This window comes from Bombyx mandarina, chromosome 13 (assembly GCF_030267445.1).
Source record: "Bombyx mandarina strain Sakado chromosome 13, ASM3026744v2".
Lineage (NCBI taxonomy): Eukaryota > Metazoa > Arthropoda > Insecta > Lepidoptera > Bombycidae > Bombyx > Bombyx mandarina.
The window spans coordinates 12902560-12922420 of record NC_143220.1 but is presented as its reverse complement, the minus strand read 5'-3'; the positions used below and the strand labels follow the sequence as shown (position 1 = coordinate 12922420).

Here is a 19861-nt window from a genome sequence, read left to right as displayed (position 1 = left end):
CTAAGTAACCTAATTAAAATTTCTTATACAGCAGGAAGAACTCCAAAAACTTGATTCAGAAAAAAAAGAGTCAGAAGTAGACTTAGTGAAAGATTCTTGGGATGCTGAATCTTCTGAAGATGAGACAGAGCCCGAAACAAAACAAGAATCTGTGACTCCAGTCAATGCAAAGAAGCCAGGCACGCCCGAACCTAAATCGGTTAGATTTATAGAATAGTATAGTTATAAACGATTCCTTCGATCTTATATAGAGCACCAGAAGTATCACAGCATAACAGATAAGATGTCCAGTGTACTCATATCGAGTAACGCAATTATATCGGTATTCAAATCCCATGGGCATGTTCCAATTTTTCTAATGAAATATGTTTATAGCTCATGTCCATAAATAACTTAATAATATGGTACCAAGGTACCAGGTACCAGGTACTTAAATAACATTGTTTTATAAAATATTGTACTTCAAAAATATTACTCTGCATAATTACAAAACAAATCACACATGTTATGATGTCTATAAGCTCTGGTGACCATTGAGGTAATTCACCCATCTAAGCAATTAAACTATAATACTATCAAAATTATAAATATAATTTGTGAAATATAATCTCAAAGAAATCTCAAACTTCTTTTCAGAAGGATGATGATGAAGAGGAAAGTTCTAAAGATGAAGATGAAAGTTCAGACGAAGAGACCAGCTCCGATGAAGATGATGAAGACACAAAGAGGACTGATGCAGAAAAGAAAAGAGAAATAGTATTAAAGAGATTAGAGGTGGGTTTTTTATTACTTGTGAGGATCTGAAGTTGATTTTTTTTGTACAATTCGTAAATTGAAATACTCCATTTAGCTTAATGCAAATATTTTGATCCAGGGTTCTCTAACTGTAGATAGTTATAGATTTGTAGAATCATGCGAGAATAGTAGATCTCACAAAACTCGACAGCAGAAGAATAAATTCGACTTTTTTTGGGATTTATAAATGACATTCAATCAATTATTGTAAGAAACCTTACACAAATACACTAGAACTGATTATAAATTAAATTTAAGATTTACGATTTCGAAAGCCAACATCAATAGTATGTGACCTTCGACTCGTCATTTTAAATTATATAGGTCGTATATCACAATAAACTTTAAATTGTTTTCAACATCATTTTTTTTTTTTTAATCAATTTGATCCTTGGAGTGTCTATCTGCCAACTGTATAACGTGTTAAACTTTGATAAACAATACTAGCGGACCCGACATACGTTGTCCTGCAAAAATTCATTCAAGTCGAGCCGTTTTTTTTTACTGCTTTCATGGGTGGACGAGCTCACAGCCCACCTGGTGTTAAGTGGTTACTGGAGCCTATAGACATCTACAACGTAAATGCGCCACCCACCTAGTCCCACCCATCGTTTAGTTGTAGTATAGATAAATAACCTAGATACCGACTGCAGCGCCACTTGCCGGGCTGATTTGTGAATCTAAACCATCAAGGGTGTCACCCGAACGCATTAAAAAATCATTCAAATCGGTCCAGCCATTTAGGAGGAGTTCAGTGACAAACACACGCACAGAAGAAATATATATATGTACCTAGTCAGGTCATAAATTCTGTCACATGTTTAATGTAAAATAATTGAAATAAGTTTATTCATTATGTAACCATTCATATACCAAAATGAACTTAACATAACATAGATTCTTATGACACTAAAGTTTATTCAAAATTACCTCCGTGATTTTGAATACAGGCCTTCAATCTGCGTGGCCAGTCGTCTATCGCAGCACGAACGAGGTCCATGTCAATATCGGCGGCTGCCTTAATCAAGGATGTCTTGAGTGACTCCAAATTGGGATGAGGCTTTGAGCACGCCTTTGCCCCCAAGTGTTGCCATATCTTGTAATCTAACGGATTCAAATCTGGACTGGAGGAGGGCCAGTCTTCGTGCCGGATGAAGTCGATTTCACGCGCCGCCAGTCAGTCTTGTGTGCTCTTCGCTCTATGAGCTGGCGCCGAGTCTTGTTGGAATACCCAGTGCCTGTTATTGAACATGGTATGAGAAACAGGTTCCACAAGGTTCGTCAGGACTGTATTTTGATACACAACTGCATTCGTTTTTACACCTTTCTCACAAAAATGTATCTCTGTTAAGCCCCAATAAGAAACTCCCAACCATACCATGAGCGAGGATGGAAAATGACCTCGTTGGACACGCGGAATACGGTTGCTCGCTTCTTCACTACTGTGTGCGTACACCTTATCATTTTGTTTATTGTAGCTCTCTTCTACGGTAAAAATTTTTTCATCCGAAAAAAGAATTTCCCGATATTTTTTTCCCGCGTACCGCTTCAACAAAGCGCGGCATCTCTTCAGTCTTAGGTCCATTAGACGAGCATTCAAACGATGTCCTGTTTTTCGTCGATATGCCCGAAGCCCTAAGTCTTCATTTAACACCCTTTTCACCGTGGTTCTGCTTAACCCCATCTGAAGGGCCAACAGTTTCTGCTTACGTTTGGGATTTCTTTGAATTCGCGCCTTCACAACTTTTATCACTGCTGGAGTCCCTAACAGACCGAGGGCGACCACTTCTTGACCTGTCATCTACACTAGAGTCTTCATTGTATCGTTTGATGGTACGATAAACGAATCTTTTGGTTATATTCAAATTTTTCAGTATGTTAAAAATTTGAATTGGCGCGTAACCGCAACGATGCAACGCAATAACTGCAACACGGTCTTCTTTAAGCGTCCACTCCATATTTAAAAATGAGTAAAATTCTAAAAGTATACATTTTTATTTTCATGAACAATACGAAATTCGAATTCAATAAACTTTTTTGTGGCCAGCATTCTAAAGGAAAAGTTTTTACTGTGTGACAATACTTATGACCTGACTAGTTATATAAAGATTTGGTAACCGTTTGTTCTAACAGAAACGTCGTCAGGATAACGAAGCAAACAGAGTCAACAATCCATTACGTGCGGCCGTAGTATGTGTCCTCGGTCACGTAGATACAGGAAAAACCAAGATTTTGGACAAACTTCGAAGGACTAACGTACAAGACGGCGAGGCTGGTGGCATCACTCAACAGATCGGTGCAACTAATGTTCCCATTGAGAATATTAAGGAACAAACAAAACACGTCAAAGGGGTAAGACGATTTTTACAATTATTTTTTAAATTATATTTGTCAGTTTTGGTTTCTTTTATATATATTTATTTTTATATTGTAGTAGTGAAATTCGCTTACGCTCCGGACTGCTCTCCAAATGTATGAAATACACACATTTGATGAACTGCACATGCGCCACCTATCGTACATAAACCGTCTATAATTTTTTCTTACAATTAGTGAATTACTTAGAAATCCATATATTACAAACACAATATGCAAAAAAAAAAACTAGGTATTTTCATTATCAAATAAGTATAGTAATGTTTATCATTGAAAAAAAGGATTTTTTTTATTTTTATTGGTATGGTTGGACGAGCTCACAACCCACCTGGTGTTAAGTGATCACCGGAGCCCATAGACATTAACTATTACATAAAATGCCGCCACCCACCTTGAGGCATGAGTTTTATGTCTTAGCTTTTTACAGTATAGCGGCTACCACTTTCTTCAAACCGAAATGCATTACTGCTTCACAGCAAAACTAATTTACTTTATTTACTAAGCTGATATCTCTTTTTTGCAGTAATATTTTTGTGTTATTTCAGGTAAGTGAAATAGCTTTTAAGTTGCCTGGACTACTCATCATTGACACACCAGGCCACGAGTCCTTCAGTAACTTAAGAAGCAGAGGATCATCACTCTGTGATATTGCTATCCTTGTAAGTATGAATTTTGTTATAATCTCTACAAAATATTGGCATTTCATTTATTCCGACATGTTAGAGAAATTTACTGTAGTTGAATAGTGTTGGTCCTTAGAAGTAATAATAATAGAGACTATAATCAAGTCAAAAACTTATCAAAATTTTAGAGAATTTATTTTAAACTTATTCATAAATATTTTTAATTTCTCTTAAGTTATAATTCATAATTATTAATACTATTGTTATTTTTTTATTGTACGATAAATAAAATATTGTTTTCAATCCTCAGGTAGTTGACATAATGCACGGATTGGAACAGCAAACTATTGAGTCTATCAATTTACTGAAACAGAAGAAGACACCGTTCCTAGTGGCCCTGAATAAGATAGATCGTTTGTACGATTGGCAGAGTGCTCAACGTAAAGATATAAGGGACATATTGAAACTGCAGCAGCCAAATACTCAGCTGGAATTTGAAAAACGCAGTAAAGATGTAATGTTGCAATTCGCTGAACAGGTAAGTTGATAATAGAACTAGACACTGTAAAATAATCTTTCATAATATGCAGTAATTTGAGAGCTTATCTAAAATCATATGTTGTACAGTATGGAAGAAATAGGAAACGCTTTCGGAATTCAAATGGCAACAAATATAACATATCCGTAAAAAAAATTTTGGATTATTCAGTAATAATTTAGCAGTACATAACTCAGCTCAACAAAACAATGGGCTGGTAATATGACGAAATGAAGTCTAAGGACTTCGGTTGTAATTCCGAGGTTTTTTATTTATTTTTTGTTGCCTTTTTAGGCAGTTGAGCATACCTGATGGTAACCCGCAAAATTATAATTTGCGTAATTACTGGTGGTAGAACCTCTTGTGTCCGGGCGGGTGGGTATCACCACCCTGCCTATTTCTGCCGTGAAGCAGTAATGCGTTTCGGTTTGAAGGGTGGGGCAGCCGTTGTAACTATACTTCAGACCTTAGAACTTATATCTCAAGGTGGGTGGCGCATTTACGTTGTGGATGTCTATGGGCTCCAATAACCACTTAACACAAGGTGGACTGTGAGTTCGTCACCCATATAAGCAATAAAAAAATAATAAAAGTGGTAACCGTCGCTCTTGGACGTCAGCAACGCCAGAGGGAAAAGCAAGCTGCTACCTACCAAAAACACATCATGTCACGGACTTCACATCCGATCACAATGCATATTACTTATAATATTATCAATATACTGGGTGTTAGGAGACCGTTTCCGAAAACGAATACAGACGATTGTAGTAATGACACCTTTGATGATGGGACGGAATAAAATCAATCCTGAATTTAAAAAAACATTTAAAACGTTTTATTAGCGTTATTTATGCTTCATTATGTTAGTATGGCTAAATAAAACGATAGTTTCATAAAAAAATCATTACCTTACAAAAAAAAAAACCCAGCAATTAAACACAAAATCAAAAACAGCTGATGCTCGGATCAACGAACGCCCGAGCGCAGCGCGGCGCAGACTCGCGCGATCGCACTAACACTTATTTACAACATTTGTCTAAAGAGCTCCATCTTCAAATGTGTCATTAGTACTATCATCTTTTATCTCTTTTCAGTATACAATACATTAATAATGTTACAAGAAGTATACACTTCAATATTTACTTGTTTTGTTGTGTTGAGTAAACAATATACTGTCATCATTGTTTTTTTTTTATTTTTATTGCTTAGATGGGTGGACGAGCTCACAGCCCACCCGGTGTTAAGTGGTCCATAGAAAGTATGTTTTTTTTTTTCCTACCTAAGCTGGTAGCCTAGAGAGGCTATTCCAGCGGAACTTTAACTAGTAGGTGAGCTCACGGGGCTCAAACCTGACGACGATGCTAACACGAACCCTAGCAAGAGTCGTGCTTCGCAGAATCTACCACCGGATCGGAAACGCGACCCACTGAGAAGATCCGGCGAGAAACTCAGTGGGCTGTGTCTGAGAGTTAATTTACTCGTCGAGCCCTTCGTCGCAAGCGACGGGTTCGACGAGAACGGTGACCGGAAGTATGTATAGTACTTATATGGAAGCTACAGTATCATCAATGATAATAGATGGCGTGCAAATTGCTTTAACTGACAAATGTATTATAAATCAAAATTATAATACATACGAGTAATACGCGTCACCTATTTCTAATTTACAATTTAAATTTTGTAATTACATATTATAAAACATATTTTGACAGGGCTTAAACGCAGCTCTGTTCTACGATAACCCGGATCCGCGTACGTACGTGTCTCTGGTGCCGACATCGGCTGTGACCGGCGAAGGTATGGGCAACCTGTTGGCGATGATCATCCAGGCTTGCGAGGGACCACTGCACAAGCGACTCATCTTCTCGCAGCAGCTGCTCGCAACTGTACTCGAGGCAAGGAACTTTTAAATTGATTTATGTCTATAAATAAATATGTGTATGTATCTATCTATCATTGGGTTCAATTTGATTTTATTTATGACTGAAATAGATATATACAGTGTGTTGTTGTGTGTACAAAAAGAGGTTCTAATAATCATTTTTTCTTATACTATTTTTAAATCAAATTTATTAAAATTTATTTTCTATTTTTTAGTTGGATTTTCTATAAAAGCGTATTTTGTTAGTTTTTTAAACTATTATTCATTGGTCATTTTTTAGGTGAATTACAAATTTTTCAATATCTTTTTTGCATTTTTTTTTAAAATTGAATTGTCATCGGTCCTTATAAATTTCAAGTTAATCTGACGTTTTGAAGGGGGTCAAAATCATGTTCAAAGATTCCGTTACAAACATACATACGTCTGAAGCTAATAAAAGCGTATTAAAAAATTAAAAAATGTGTCCAGGTGAAAGCGATCCCCGGCTTGGGAACAACCATAGACGCGATCCTTATTAATGGTACTCTGCACGAGGGCGACACGATGGTACTAGCCGGCACCGACGGACCCATCGTCACACAGATCCGGTCCCTCCTCATGCCGCAACCCATGAAGGAGCTGCGAGTTAAGGTATGTCTACACTCTTCTTTGCTCTGTACTCCTTACGAATCGATTTGATTTAGAGCTCGGGGACGTTACGATAATTGTATCGAAAGGCAGTGAAATCGATTATAAATAATGTCTTAAATCTTTATCGCTTTACTTTTAGATATCAAAGTGTATTCTATACTCAATCAGACTTGGTTTGAAATAAAGGATTTGTGTTTGTGGGTGGGTGTGTTGTGGGTGTGTGTGTGTGTTGTGGGTGTGTGTGTGTGTTGTGGGTGTGTGTGTGTGTTGTGGGTGTGTGTGTGTGTTGTGGGTGTGTGTGTGTGTTGTGGGTGTGTGTGTGTGTTGTGGGTGTGTGTGTGTGTTGTGGGTGTGTGTGTGTGTTGTGGGTGTGTGTGTGTGTTGTGGGTGTGTGTGTTGTGGGTGTGTGTGTGTGTGTGTGTGTGTGTGTGTGTGTGTGTGTGTGTGTGTGTGTGTGTGTGTGCCATCATCGATTTTAACGTAGTCATTACCACTGTCAGAGGTTAAAATTGTTAAAATCTTAATGTCGATTTATCTGATAACGATCTGTTTTTTTTTGCGGGGTGCCTTTTTGAATTCCAACGTCATGTATTAAAATTAAATATGTAAAATGTTTGAGTGAAATGGGGGCTTCAAAAAGGGGCCAGCTGTGAGTAGCAAATTACAACTCCAAAAATTCGCCCAAAATAGCACTAGCGTAGCATGTTTTTTTTTATTTTTACATTTTCTTAGATGGGTTCACAGTCCATCTGATGCTAAGTAGTTATTGGAGTCCATAGACATCTACAACGTGAATGTACCACCCACCTTGAGATATAAGTTCTAAGGTCTCAGTATGGTTACGACGGCTGCCCCACCCTTCAAACCGAAACGCATTACTGTTTCTCGGCAGAGTTAGGCAGGGTGGCAGTCGGCACTCGGCAGTTAGGCAGGCCACTTGCCCAGTGGTACCACCAGTGGATAAGCGGCCTGATAGCAGTTGCATAGTGAGGTGTGCCGATTTACAAAATTTTACCGATTAACATTTGGCGTTATCATTGAAAAATACACGGTGGTACCCCCCTAATTGGTCGCTTTTAGTCAAACACTTTTTTCGAACACAGAGAATGTGCTCCTTACCAATCTATCCTCCATATCAATAATATAGACTTGACTTATCTAGATAATAGAATATGAGAAACGTATTTATTAATACAGAACGCATACATCGAGCACAAAGAAGTCGTAGGAGCACAGGGTGTTAAGATCGCAGCGAAGGAACTTGAAAAGGCTATCGCTGGACTGAACTTGCTCGTCGCTCAGAAACCAGACGAAGTTGATGTTCTGAAGTAAGTTTTAACTGATACTTTTATTGCTTGTCTAGTGAACGACTCACCTGGTGGCCCTTTTAAATGCATTACTGTTGCGAAATTCTGCATAGAAGCAATGGACAGGGTGGTGGTACCTACCCGCGCGAGTTCACAAAACGCCCTACTCCTCGTCATCATCATTCTCCTGACCTTCTCCCAACATGTTTTCTCCTTCAATACTCCTCTATCATATACCATTTCTTCGCTCACTCCCCTCTTACACATATCGTCTTTCACGCAATACATCTATTTCTTCTTAGTCCACCTTTTCCTCTATATTCCACACTCATAGTTAACACTCTAGTAATACCTTGCCTCTAGTAATGACGCAAATTATACTTTTCTTAATCCACTTTTTTTTAGTACTCGCTGTTATTCATTAATCATAGAAGTTATTTGTGAGTTTGAGTTTATATCTCATTAAAAAAATGCTTCTGCCTGCAAAATTCGATCAGTTCAGCAGGCGTCTTATGCTTTAGACCACGATGATATCTATCCTATCGTCGATTCGTATGGAATCGATTTTGTATAAAATACCTTACTTTTCAGTCCGTCATCAGAATAATTTAATTACGTAATTAGATACACAGACGCTAAACGAAGCAATAAACTGGAATTTATTTAATATAGATTTAATGAAACGGTATCACGTTTAAAAAGTATCAGGTTTTTTCTTTCATGATGAACAAAACCCTCGAGTGATTATGTTGTTTCTATCTAGACAAATATCTATTGATTCTTATTATTTATTGGTTCATGCTAATCTTTGATTTACATTACGTACAGTATTCCGTCTCCCTTTTTATTTTATAGCGTATAGTTGAAGACATGAGTGGATGAAGGGGTTAAGTACCATTTTTAAGATTTTTGAGTTTTTACATTGAATAAAGGTGTAATTTTCATTTATTGCTTACATGGATGGACGAGCGCCTGGTGCCGAGCCCACCTGGTGTTAAGTGGTTACTGGAGCCCATAGACATCTACAACGTAAATGCGCCACCCACCTTGAGGCATATTAAGTTCTAAGGTCTCAAGTATAGTTACAACAGCTGCAGCGTTCCCTTCAAACCGAAACGTATTACTGCTTCACGGCAAAAATAGGCGGGGTGTGGTACCTACCCATGCGGACTCACAAGCGGTCCTACCACAAGTAATTACGCAAATTATAATTTTGCGGGTTTGATTTTTATTACGAAGTATGTGCTTGTAAACCATATTAGACCTTAAATCTCTGGTTTAAAGGCTACTTTTAGAAATTGCATGTGATAAAGGAGCTACGTACGAAGAAAAAGTACAAGTAACCAAAGTTTGTTGCCCGTTTTCTCAAAATTAACAAATTGTATCACATCCCCTTCATCCACTCATGTCTTCAATTCACGCTCAACAAAATACCCTCGGATGATGTTGTCAAATTTAAATGAATTTAAATTCAATGTATAATATTTTCGGAGTTCAAAAACCCTGAATTCTAAATTATTTCGGCGAATCACTATGTTTTTAACTGTAGAAATAGTATTTTTTTTTTTTATTGCTTAGATCGGTGGACGAGCTCACAGCCCATCTGGTGTTAAGTGGTTACTGGAGCCCATAGACAACGTAAATGCGTCACCCACCTTGAGATATAAGTCCTAAGGTCATAAGTATAGTTACAACGGCTGCCCCACCCTTCAAACCGAAACGCATTACAGCTTCACGGCAGAAATAGGCAGGGTGGTGGTACTTATCCGCGCGGACTCACAAGAGATCCTACCACCAGTAATTACGCAAATTATAATTACGCGGGTTTGATTTTTATTACACAATGCTTTTCCTTCACCGTGGAAGTCAATCGTGAGATTCGAACACCGGTGTATCGCTCAATACGGATGCACCGGACGTCTTATCCTTTAGGCCACGACGACTTCGTTAAAATTTGGTATTCATATTTAATTCAGGGAGGAGGTTGCTAAAGAATTGAAATCAGCCCTGTCGTCTATAAAATTATCCGAACGAGGTGTTTACGTCCAAGCTTCGACTCTGGGTTCGCTTGAAGCTCTTCTGGAGTTCCTCAAAGCTAGCAAAATTCCGGTAAGTAATTTAATTTTTATTGCGTTCACGAGTCAACTGCATTAGAGGAGTGGTGGATTTGACCCAAAATCAATATCACGAATTCCTTTTTCATTACATTTTTTTTAAATTACAATTATTTATTTATTTATCTATGTACACACAAAAAAGAAGACATAGTACAGAGTAATAGGAAAACTAAGTACAAAGGCACTGCTTATTTCCTCCAGCAGACCTGCGAGAGGATTATGAGAATAATAATTAAAAGTGATGTGTTTAATTTTTTTATTGATGAGTTTAATTTTTGATGTAGAAATTGCATTAATTTTTCCAATTATTATTAAACTATTTAAATTAGTAAACATATTAACTTGAATTAAAACAAGATTTATGATGACAGAAAACGTTTATTTTTTCCATGTATTAGTGTAATTTATGACAATAACTGGGAGCTAATCAGGCATGGTCATCCGGCCTCAATTAAGAATTCCCCGTGTTATGAGTAACAGGGATTGATAAACATACTTATATACGTTTAAATATATACATACATATATAGATATCAAACACCCAGACATAGAGCAATAATATCTGTTCATCACACAATGTTTGCCCGATGTGGGAATCGAACCCGCGACCCTCAGCACAGCAGTCAGAGGCGATAACTGTTGCACTACCGAGACAGTCATATTACAATATAATTAACAATTAAACTATTCCATAATCGGTTTTTTTTTTCAGTACTCAGCCATTAGGATAGGACCGGTAGTAAAGCGTGACGTCATGAAGGCTTCCGCCATGTTGGAACATGACTCTCAATACGCGACTATACTGGCTTTTGACGTCAAGGTGAGCTCTTTCATTTATTATTATCTCATACTCATGTTGACACTTCGCCTTTTCGCATTAAAAGTGTACAATTACCAAAAATATTCGAAATTGAGTTAATATGCGGAATCATTTGGTATCACGAGTATTTTTTTATTGCCCTTGTCGGCAGTCGAGCATACGGCCCACCTGATGGTGAGTGGTTACCGTCGCCCATGGACTTCAGCAATGCCAGGGGCAGAGCCAAGCCGCTGTCTACAATGCTTTCATGCTACAATGCTTTCAACATGCTTTCTCATAAATACTGTCAAAAGAGCGTAGTTTAGATTCAGTTTTTTTTTTTTGAGTTACCTGTGTTTTGACGACTATTAACAAAATTAATACATAATTTTATCTTACTTTAAAAGATAGATAATGTAACTGTAAAAAATAAAAAAAGAACGGTTGCAAAGATAGTTAATATTAAAAATATTACATGTTAAACCTTTAAAACACTCTCCTGTAAAATTAGTACCTAAGTTTTGAGATAATACAGTTTAATGCGAAAAGACAACTTGAGTTGTAAAGTCTAATTAAAACGGTCCACGGCACTAAACACATTTTCCTAAATGTTTATAATACTTAGTGATACTGGTTTGGTTTATTTACCCTAATGAGAGAACTGTTGAATGAAATGCACGAAACTTGTAAATAGTATATATGAATTTTTCAAAAATAATAAATTCATTTATTGGTTATACCTACTAGCGGACCCGACAGACGTTGTTATACTGTAGGCACGTTTTAAATTTCAAACCTTTTTGAATAAATTGTAATAATCTGTTTTGATAAATTAAAAAAATATTAAAATATTCAATTGTGAATTTAAACCATTTTCGAACCCACTGGAACACACATTTTTACTATCCGGCTTTGGAATGAGCTCCCCTCCACGGTGTTTCCCGAGCGCTATGACATATCCTTCTTCAAACGAGGCTTGTGGAGAGTACTTAACGGTAGACAACGGCTTGGCTCTGTCCCTGGCATTGCTGACGTCCATGAGTGACGGTTACTGGTGGTAGGACCTCTTGTGAGTCCGCACGGGTAGGTACCACTACTCTGTCTTTTCTACCATGAAGCAGTAATGCGTTTCGGTTTGAAAGGGGGGGGCAGCTGTTATAACTATACTGAGACCTTAGAACTTATATCTCAATGTGGGTGGCGCATTTACGTTGTAGATGTCTATGGGCAACAGCAACCACTTAACATCGGGTGGGCTGTGAGCTCGTCCACCCATCTGAACAATAAAAAAATAAAAAACCACTCACCATCAGGTAGGCCGTATGATCGTCTGCCTACAAGGGCAATAAAAAAATCTTCAAAATCGGTCCAGCCGCTTAGGAGAGGAGTTCACCAACATACACACCCATAGAAGAATATTTTTGTTTCACGCTACGCATTTTAATCTCCTACTAATTACTTTGTTGAACAGATCGAACGCGACGCCCAAGAGCTAGCCGACCAGCTCGGCGTGAAGATATTCGCGGCCGACATCATTTATCACTTGTTCGACAAGTTCACGGCGTACCGGGAGGAACTCAAGCAAAAGAAACGAGAGGAGTTCAAACATATCGCGGTGTTTCCTTGCAAACTCAAGGTGTGATAAATGTTTTCATGATTTTCCGATCGTAAATATATAGTAGGCGCGCGAGTTCTTGTACATCCTAAGGAATGCGGTAGTGCTGTGACCTAGTTAATTATGGTAATGTCGATAATAACTACCGATTTAGTCAAAAGCTGTCAATTTGGTTTAATATAACTTAAGGTAATTTTGCAAATTTAGAAATAAAATAAATGTGATAAATAATAACTTATTTATTTCTAAAAAAGAAAAAATATTTTATTCCAATTTAATCACTTATCAGATGAAAAGACTACCGATAGATCAGAGTAGTATAGTATATTTTTTTAGTAAGTTTTTTTCTACCTGAACTTGTTGGCAGCGGAGTAGTCATGGTTTATTCACAATAAAATAACACAATAGCGTTAGCGTAAATTTTCGATATCGATAAGCGCGCGTCACAACCGTCAAGGACAACACTCGACGTCAGACAAATGCCGGGAGGTGAGCGAAGGCGGGGCGAGTTGTCCCCCGCGCGTCTCCTCTCTGGCCCCGATGGACATGAACTCGCGCGCATACTGTATCTTACTGTTTTTTTCTTGGCTTTGTCCCACACTGTGAGGTCGGTGCAGCATACCTTCTGATCACGTTACATATCGTTGTCGTGGCGTAAAGGATAAGACGCCCGGTGCATTCGTATCTAACGACGCGACTGTGCCGGAGTTCGAATCCCGCAGGCGGGTACCAATTTTTGTAATGAAATACGTACTTAATAAATGTTCACGATTGACTTCCACTGTGAAGGAATAACATCGTGTAGTAAAAATCAAACCCGCAATATTATAATTTGCGTAATTACTGGTGATAGGAACTCTTGTGAGTCCGCACGGGTAGGTACCATTGCCCTGCCTATTTCTGCCGTGAAGCAGTAATGCGTTTCGGATTGAATGGTGGGTCAGCCGTTGTAACTATACTGGATTTGGTAACTATAATGGACTGGAAAAACTTGGATTTGATATGAGTGTTCATATACACGTTACAGTTGCGGTACGCAATGTATAACGTTTGTTTCGCCGATAAATGTCTTTTGTTTTCTATGATTCCCTTCAATATTTTTATTTTGTTAAATGTATTTGTTGTTTTTGTAGATCCTGCCGCAGTTCGTTTTCAATTCCCGTGACCCCATCGTTGCCGGCATCATGGTCGAGGCTGGCGTAGTCAAAGAGGGAACCCCTATTTGTGTTCCTAGTAAAGAGGTAAGCTTATTACTCATTCATTCCTTCATTCATTCATTTATTCATTCATTCATTCGGGTCACGGCCCGTCTAGTCCAACCGTTGATCGTTTACATTTCTTTTAGTTCAATCGAAAAAGTACCTTAATGCTTGTTACATTAGAATAACAATTTGATCGCAGTTCGTGGAGTTGGGCATCGTTACGTCGATAGAGGTGAACCACAAACAAGTGGAGACCGCTAGGAAGGGCCAGGAGGTCTGCATCAAGATCGAGCCCATACCCGGGGAGTCGCCCAAGATGTTCGGACGACACTTCGACGAGACCGATATGCTAGTCAGCAAGGTAAGTTTTATACCACGAATCTATGGATTTACGCACTGTTTCCAATATGTAATATATGTAACAGTATTTATGGCCAGACTAGTTATATACGGAACGCTTCTCAATAAGATAAGATAAGACGTCCGGTGCATTCGTGTTGAAGCGATGCAACGGTGTTCGAATCCGCCAGGCGGGTACCAATTTTTCTAATGAAATATGTACTCAACAAATGTTCACGATTGACTTCCACGGTGAAGGAATAACATCGTGTAATAAAAATGAAACCCGCAAAATTATTATTTGCGTAAGTGTAGAGGTAGACATGGTACTCGTAAAAGAGATCCGATGCATGTAGGAACTATTCCTTTTTTTATGGTAGTCATAATATTGAATTCGAGGTATTAGAAAGAATAAGTATTTTTTTATTATATTTTTTTTATTGCTTAGATGGGTGGACAAGCTCACAGCCCACCTGGTGTTAAATAGTTACTGAAGCCCATAGACATCCACAACGTAAATGCGCCACCCACCTTGAGATACAAGTTCTAAGGTCTCAAGTATAGTTACAACGGCTGCCCCACCCTTCAAACCGAAACGCATTACTGCTTCACGGCAGAAATAGGCAGGGTGGTGGTACCCACCCGCGCGGACTCACAAGAGGTCCTACCACCAGTAAGGCTCCAAAGGTTTGTGATAGGCTTCAACTACAAATCGCCATGTTAGCAGCGGGTTAGACGTTGCACCTGTGAACTTGAGTGGCCGATTAAAACTAAATTGGCTTTGAGCTAGTCCAACTATTCAAGTGAGAAAATATTATGGCCCGACCATTTTAAATCATCATCTTCTTAGTCATTAACCACGTTCTAGTTGGGTTCTTCAGATATTATAATATATAGTGTAAAGAGGCAATTCCCCGTGCCGAATCGGAAACAAGCTGCAATCCTCAACAAAGCTGCTTATATCGATGTGAGCACTTGTGTACTGGGTAGGTTTAGTAAAATGAAAGAATATTTCGTGAACCCGCAATGTAAACCAAACTGTAGTCCCGTTCTTTGTTTGCCTACGTTTGCCGCTAGGGGCGCTGTTCCAATTACATACAAATGTGAGTTAACTTTTACGCTATCGAGAGCGTTAAAAAACTTGCACTAAGCACACTGACACCACAGATTCTTCATGTCCAACATCTTCTACCATTACTTAGTAAATGTTGAGTCTGTTATCATGTTAGGAATACCGCCTTTCTAGGAACGTGAACTCTCTCCTCATTGTGTCGATAATCCTCAATGCTGAGGGTCGCGTTCTGATTGATTCTGATTGTATTATCCTGATTCTCCCTCATATACAAAAAAATAACAAATGATAAATTTTTTTCATTAAATGAATTTAAATCTTGATGCGTCAGTCATTAAGTGCGAAATTCGATCACTACGCGATCGCTGGGATCCAAGATGTTATTAGAGATAAATTTTGCACTTTAACTCAAAATAAACAACAATCTTCGTTCTTTTTTTATTGCCTATATAGCTAGACGAGCATACGGCTCACTTGATGGTGAGTGGTTACCGTCGCTCATGCACATCAGCAATGCCAGGGGCAGAGCAATGCAATTATAACATAATTTAATTGAAAACCCTACGTCAAAACGGTTATCGTACTGTGTTTCAGAACACGAAACTATGTCATAACAATGAGTGGCGCATTAGAATATTTAATTAATAAGTTTATCAGTACGAGGCGCACAAAGAACGACACTGTCCATCACGAGAGCCAATTGAAGTCGGCGATTGATTAATCCGTTGGTAGCAGCCCGGGGGGGCAGTGCAGACGGGCAGTTTCGAACGGCTTTAGTAGTGGCGAGCGTTGCATTTATCAATCAGGCTGTTATAATTCTTTTTTGCTGTCGGAATGATGTATCGGTGTCTTGCCGGTGTCTTGCCGGTGGTCATTCTCGATCCTGCGGACAGAATGGAAAGCAGTCAACGTCGCCCCAAACACGTCATTTCGGTTCCTCCCGATCCACTAAAGGTGCTTTTAGGTACCTCAAGTACCGGTCATCGTTCTCGTCGAACCCGTCGCTTGTGACGAAGGGCTCGACGAGTAAATTAACCCTCAGACACAGCCCACTGAGTTTCTCGCCGGATCTTCTCAGTGGGTCGCGTTTCCGATCCGGTGGTAGGTTCTGCGAAGCACGGCTCTTGCTAGGGTTCGTGTTAGCAACGTCGTCAGGTTTGAGCCTCGTGAGCTCACCTACTAGTTAAGGTTACGCTGAAATAGCCTCTCAAGGCTTTCAGCGTAGGTAGGAAAAAAAAGGTGGTCATATTCCGCTAGCAATATTCCTAATTTGTGCCTAACCTACGTTAACGAATGACCACCACGAAAAAAAAATTGCTATAAGTTATTATATCAAAATCTCACTTGCATTAGAATAATCCCTATCCTGCTGTATTAAATTACTAAATGCCTTCGTGAAATTTGCTGGATTGTGGTTTATGCGGTTTCATAACACGTCGTTCCACGAATTCATGAAAGACTTCCAGTATGAAAGAATAACATCAGGTAATATAAATTAAACGCGAAAACTTTTCAATTTCCGTAACAATTGATGATAGAGCGTCTTATAAGCTCGCATGGATTGGTACCATCACCCTGTCTAATTCAGCCATGTTGCATTAGGGCGTTTCAGTTTGAAGGATGACACAGTCTTTGTACTTTACAATTAAGACTTAGATCCACGGTCTCAAGGTGGATAGCGGAATTCAGGTTGTGATACGTATAGGCTCCGGTAACCACTTAACACGGGAGAAATGTCATCTTTGTACCCATAACTATTTCATTCCTTTCCAATGTACATAAAAATAATGCTTAGATGAATGGACGAGCTCACAGCACACCTGGTGTTAAGTGGTTACTGGAGTCCATAGACATCTACAATGTAAATGCCGCCACCCACCTTATGAGTTCTAAGGTTTCAGTATAGTTACAACGGCTGCCCCACCCTTCAAACTTCAGTTCTGCCGTGAAGCAGTAATGCGTTGAAACGCATGACTGCTTCACTGAAATAGGCAAGGTGGTGGTACCTACCTACCCGTGCGGACTCACAAGAGGTCCTACCACCAGTAATGACGCAAATTATAATTTTGTGGGTTTGATTTTTATTACACGATGCTATTCCTTCACCCTGGAAGTCAATCGTGAACATTTGTTAAGTACGTATTTCGTTAGAAAAATTGGTACCCGACTGCGGGATTCGAACACTGGGACATTCGCATCGCTAGATACAAATGCACCGAACGTCTTATCCTTTAGGCCACGACAAACACGATCAAACAACCATGTTAACGCTAAATCCTTTTAGAATGTTTGTACGATTTTGTTCTTAAAGGAAACAGCAAAGGAGACGGAAAATCGTGGGCCAAAAATGTAATAACTTGGAATGTAGTCTAAAAAATTTGTCATATTTTTTTATATAAGGATATAAAAAATCACCTCAATCCTTTTCCTGGGACCGGAGAAAAATGAGAAAGTTAGTTTTTCTCAGTTTAGCGGTGTAATCGATTTAATTAATCGATTACAGGATTATAAAAAGAAAAACATTGCACTAGGCAATGAATGCAAAGTAATTAAATGAGAGATTTATACTTGTTGTATACAAGTGCGGTATACGGCGAATTTAATTGCGATTATATACATAAATAAAGAAAAAGTCTATTATTACTTAACAAAGTAATATGATTATCAATTTCAAATCGATTAAAATCAATTGTATTTTTAATGACAGCTTTGACAATAAGCTGACATGACGCTTGTTCAAAGATTATACACTTAATATTTGGCGCTTGTTGGTTTTTTCTGCTCTACTCGTTTTGTATTTTCGACGCGTTTTGAGTGTGTATCTATCTGGCTGTTTTTATTTATTTTCTACGATCACTGCTTTATTATTACGGATTCTGTTGAAATTATAGATCGCTGTGTGAATTGTGGGATAGCAATTAATCATAGCAATTCCATAGGCCGTCGACCCTTGGACAGTGTTACAGTATTATATGGTTGGATTATATTATATGGTTGGACCTTTGGACAGTATTATATGGTAACTTAGCTGGGTGCATACCAAGATAATACCTGTTGTTCCCCTTGCACTTTTCCTGAACGACATTTTAATAATAATTGAAGGTGAAGAATACACTAGGTATACAATACGTCGTGTTTTATTTTTTTCGACGCCTTTTAGGTAAATCCATACATGATATATATCATTGATATTCATTCATAATATGACACTTAAAAGATTATCCAATGGATATAATAAACATTTACTTATGCTTAAATAAGTTATTATTCAGCTCTTTTATAGAGATTGTAACATAACCTAACTTTTACTAAACCTTTACTAACTCTGCTCTCAGATTGAGAAAACTTTTAAAATTTTCAGCAAGGTACTGATAAATCTGAATCTATTAATTCATACTAGTTTCGTCACGTTACATTCGGGCCCAAAAATGTATGTAATCGTTTCAGTCTCCTTTGTGTTTTAACAAAAAAAAATTTCATTGTTGTTTACTACTTATTAAAAAAATGACTTAATATAATTTTTTCTCCTAATTTAATATAATATTTATTAAAATTTTCTCTAATTTTTTTTTTCATTTAAATTTAAAATTTATTAATTTATGAGCGTCCAAAAGGACCGCGCGTTAAAATTTGACTAAAACCGCCGGTCTGCTACTCCGGCCGTATGTCATCGTTGACGTTGTAATGAATGGACTGCACATTGCACACGATATCGGTACGCTTTTAGCTCACTAGACAAATGACACCGATTGATACCGACTAAATTTAGAACTGTCGTTGTCGAACGACAATCCAGTACATCGATGGCTATTTCGAATCGTTCTATTTATGTTTACAAACAATGCACGTTTGTATTAACGTAAACGACATTGATAAGGAAAAATATACTTACATTAATTCGGATTTCATTCATTCGTTCGGCTTAAAACGTATCTGCGTGAATTTATTATTCAATGGATTTCCCCGACTTGGTGTAGAATAAGCAAATCAAATGTAACCGCGTAAAATGAATAATTGAATAATTTAAGAAAACTCATACAACAAATATAACAGTAAATTTTTGCCGTAGACAGCGTTGATGTCCTTGAGTGACTGTAACCACTCACCATCAGTCGGGCCGTACACTCGTCAGCCTACAAGGATAATAAGTAAATAGAAAGTAAACATGTACAATATATAGACAGTGTCTTAGCTGTGCTTCCGGTCCGACATTATTGAGGTTCAGGCGACGATGACAACTTACCATGCTTACGTTGCACGTTAGGATGTGTCTTATTATTCTATTTCGTTAAGTTCGTATTTGTTAAAAAAGTTAGTTTTTTGTGGAGTTTATTGTCAGGCGTTTTTTTAAGCCCCTTTATGGAGAAATACATAGAAAAACTGTCGTTTTCATTCCGCGGCAGAACAGAGCACAACGTAGACCGTGTTACAGATGTAAGAAGACTCAGAAGTGGCAGATTAAAGACACGACCGAGAAATAAAATGTATTATATAAAAATTATAATGTAATCAAAATTTTGTCCTTAAATTTTCTACTCTATTCCGATGTTCAACTTTTTTTTTTAA

At 38.1% G+C, this 19861-nt stretch overlaps 1 protein-coding gene across 1 annotated transcript in view; it reads left to right on the top strand.

The window, feature by feature from the left end:
• Nucleotides 1-19861, top strand: part of eIF5B (eukaryotic translation initiation factor 5B) — a 32034-nt gene that overhangs the window by 3347 nt on the left and 8826 nt on the right. The window contains exons 5-17 of the mRNA XM_028172642.2: nt 32-199; nt 637-774; nt 2929-3147; nt 3717-3830; nt 4105-4332; nt 6045-6227; nt 6683-6844; nt 8042-8172; nt 10128-10260; nt 10981-11088; nt 12539-12703; nt 13816-13923; nt 14084-14245. Coding sequence (XP_028028443.2) covers nt 32-199; nt 637-774; nt 2929-3147; nt 3717-3830; nt 4105-4332; nt 6045-6227; nt 6683-6844; nt 8042-8172; nt 10128-10260; nt 10981-11088; nt 12539-12703; nt 13816-13923; nt 14084-14245 — 2019 coding nt within the window. The remainder of the gene's footprint in view (nt 1-31; nt 200-636; nt 775-2928; nt 3148-3716; nt 3831-4104; nt 4333-6044; nt 6228-6682; nt 6845-8041; nt 8173-10127; nt 10261-10980; nt 11089-12538; nt 12704-13815; nt 13924-14083; nt 14246-19861) is intronic.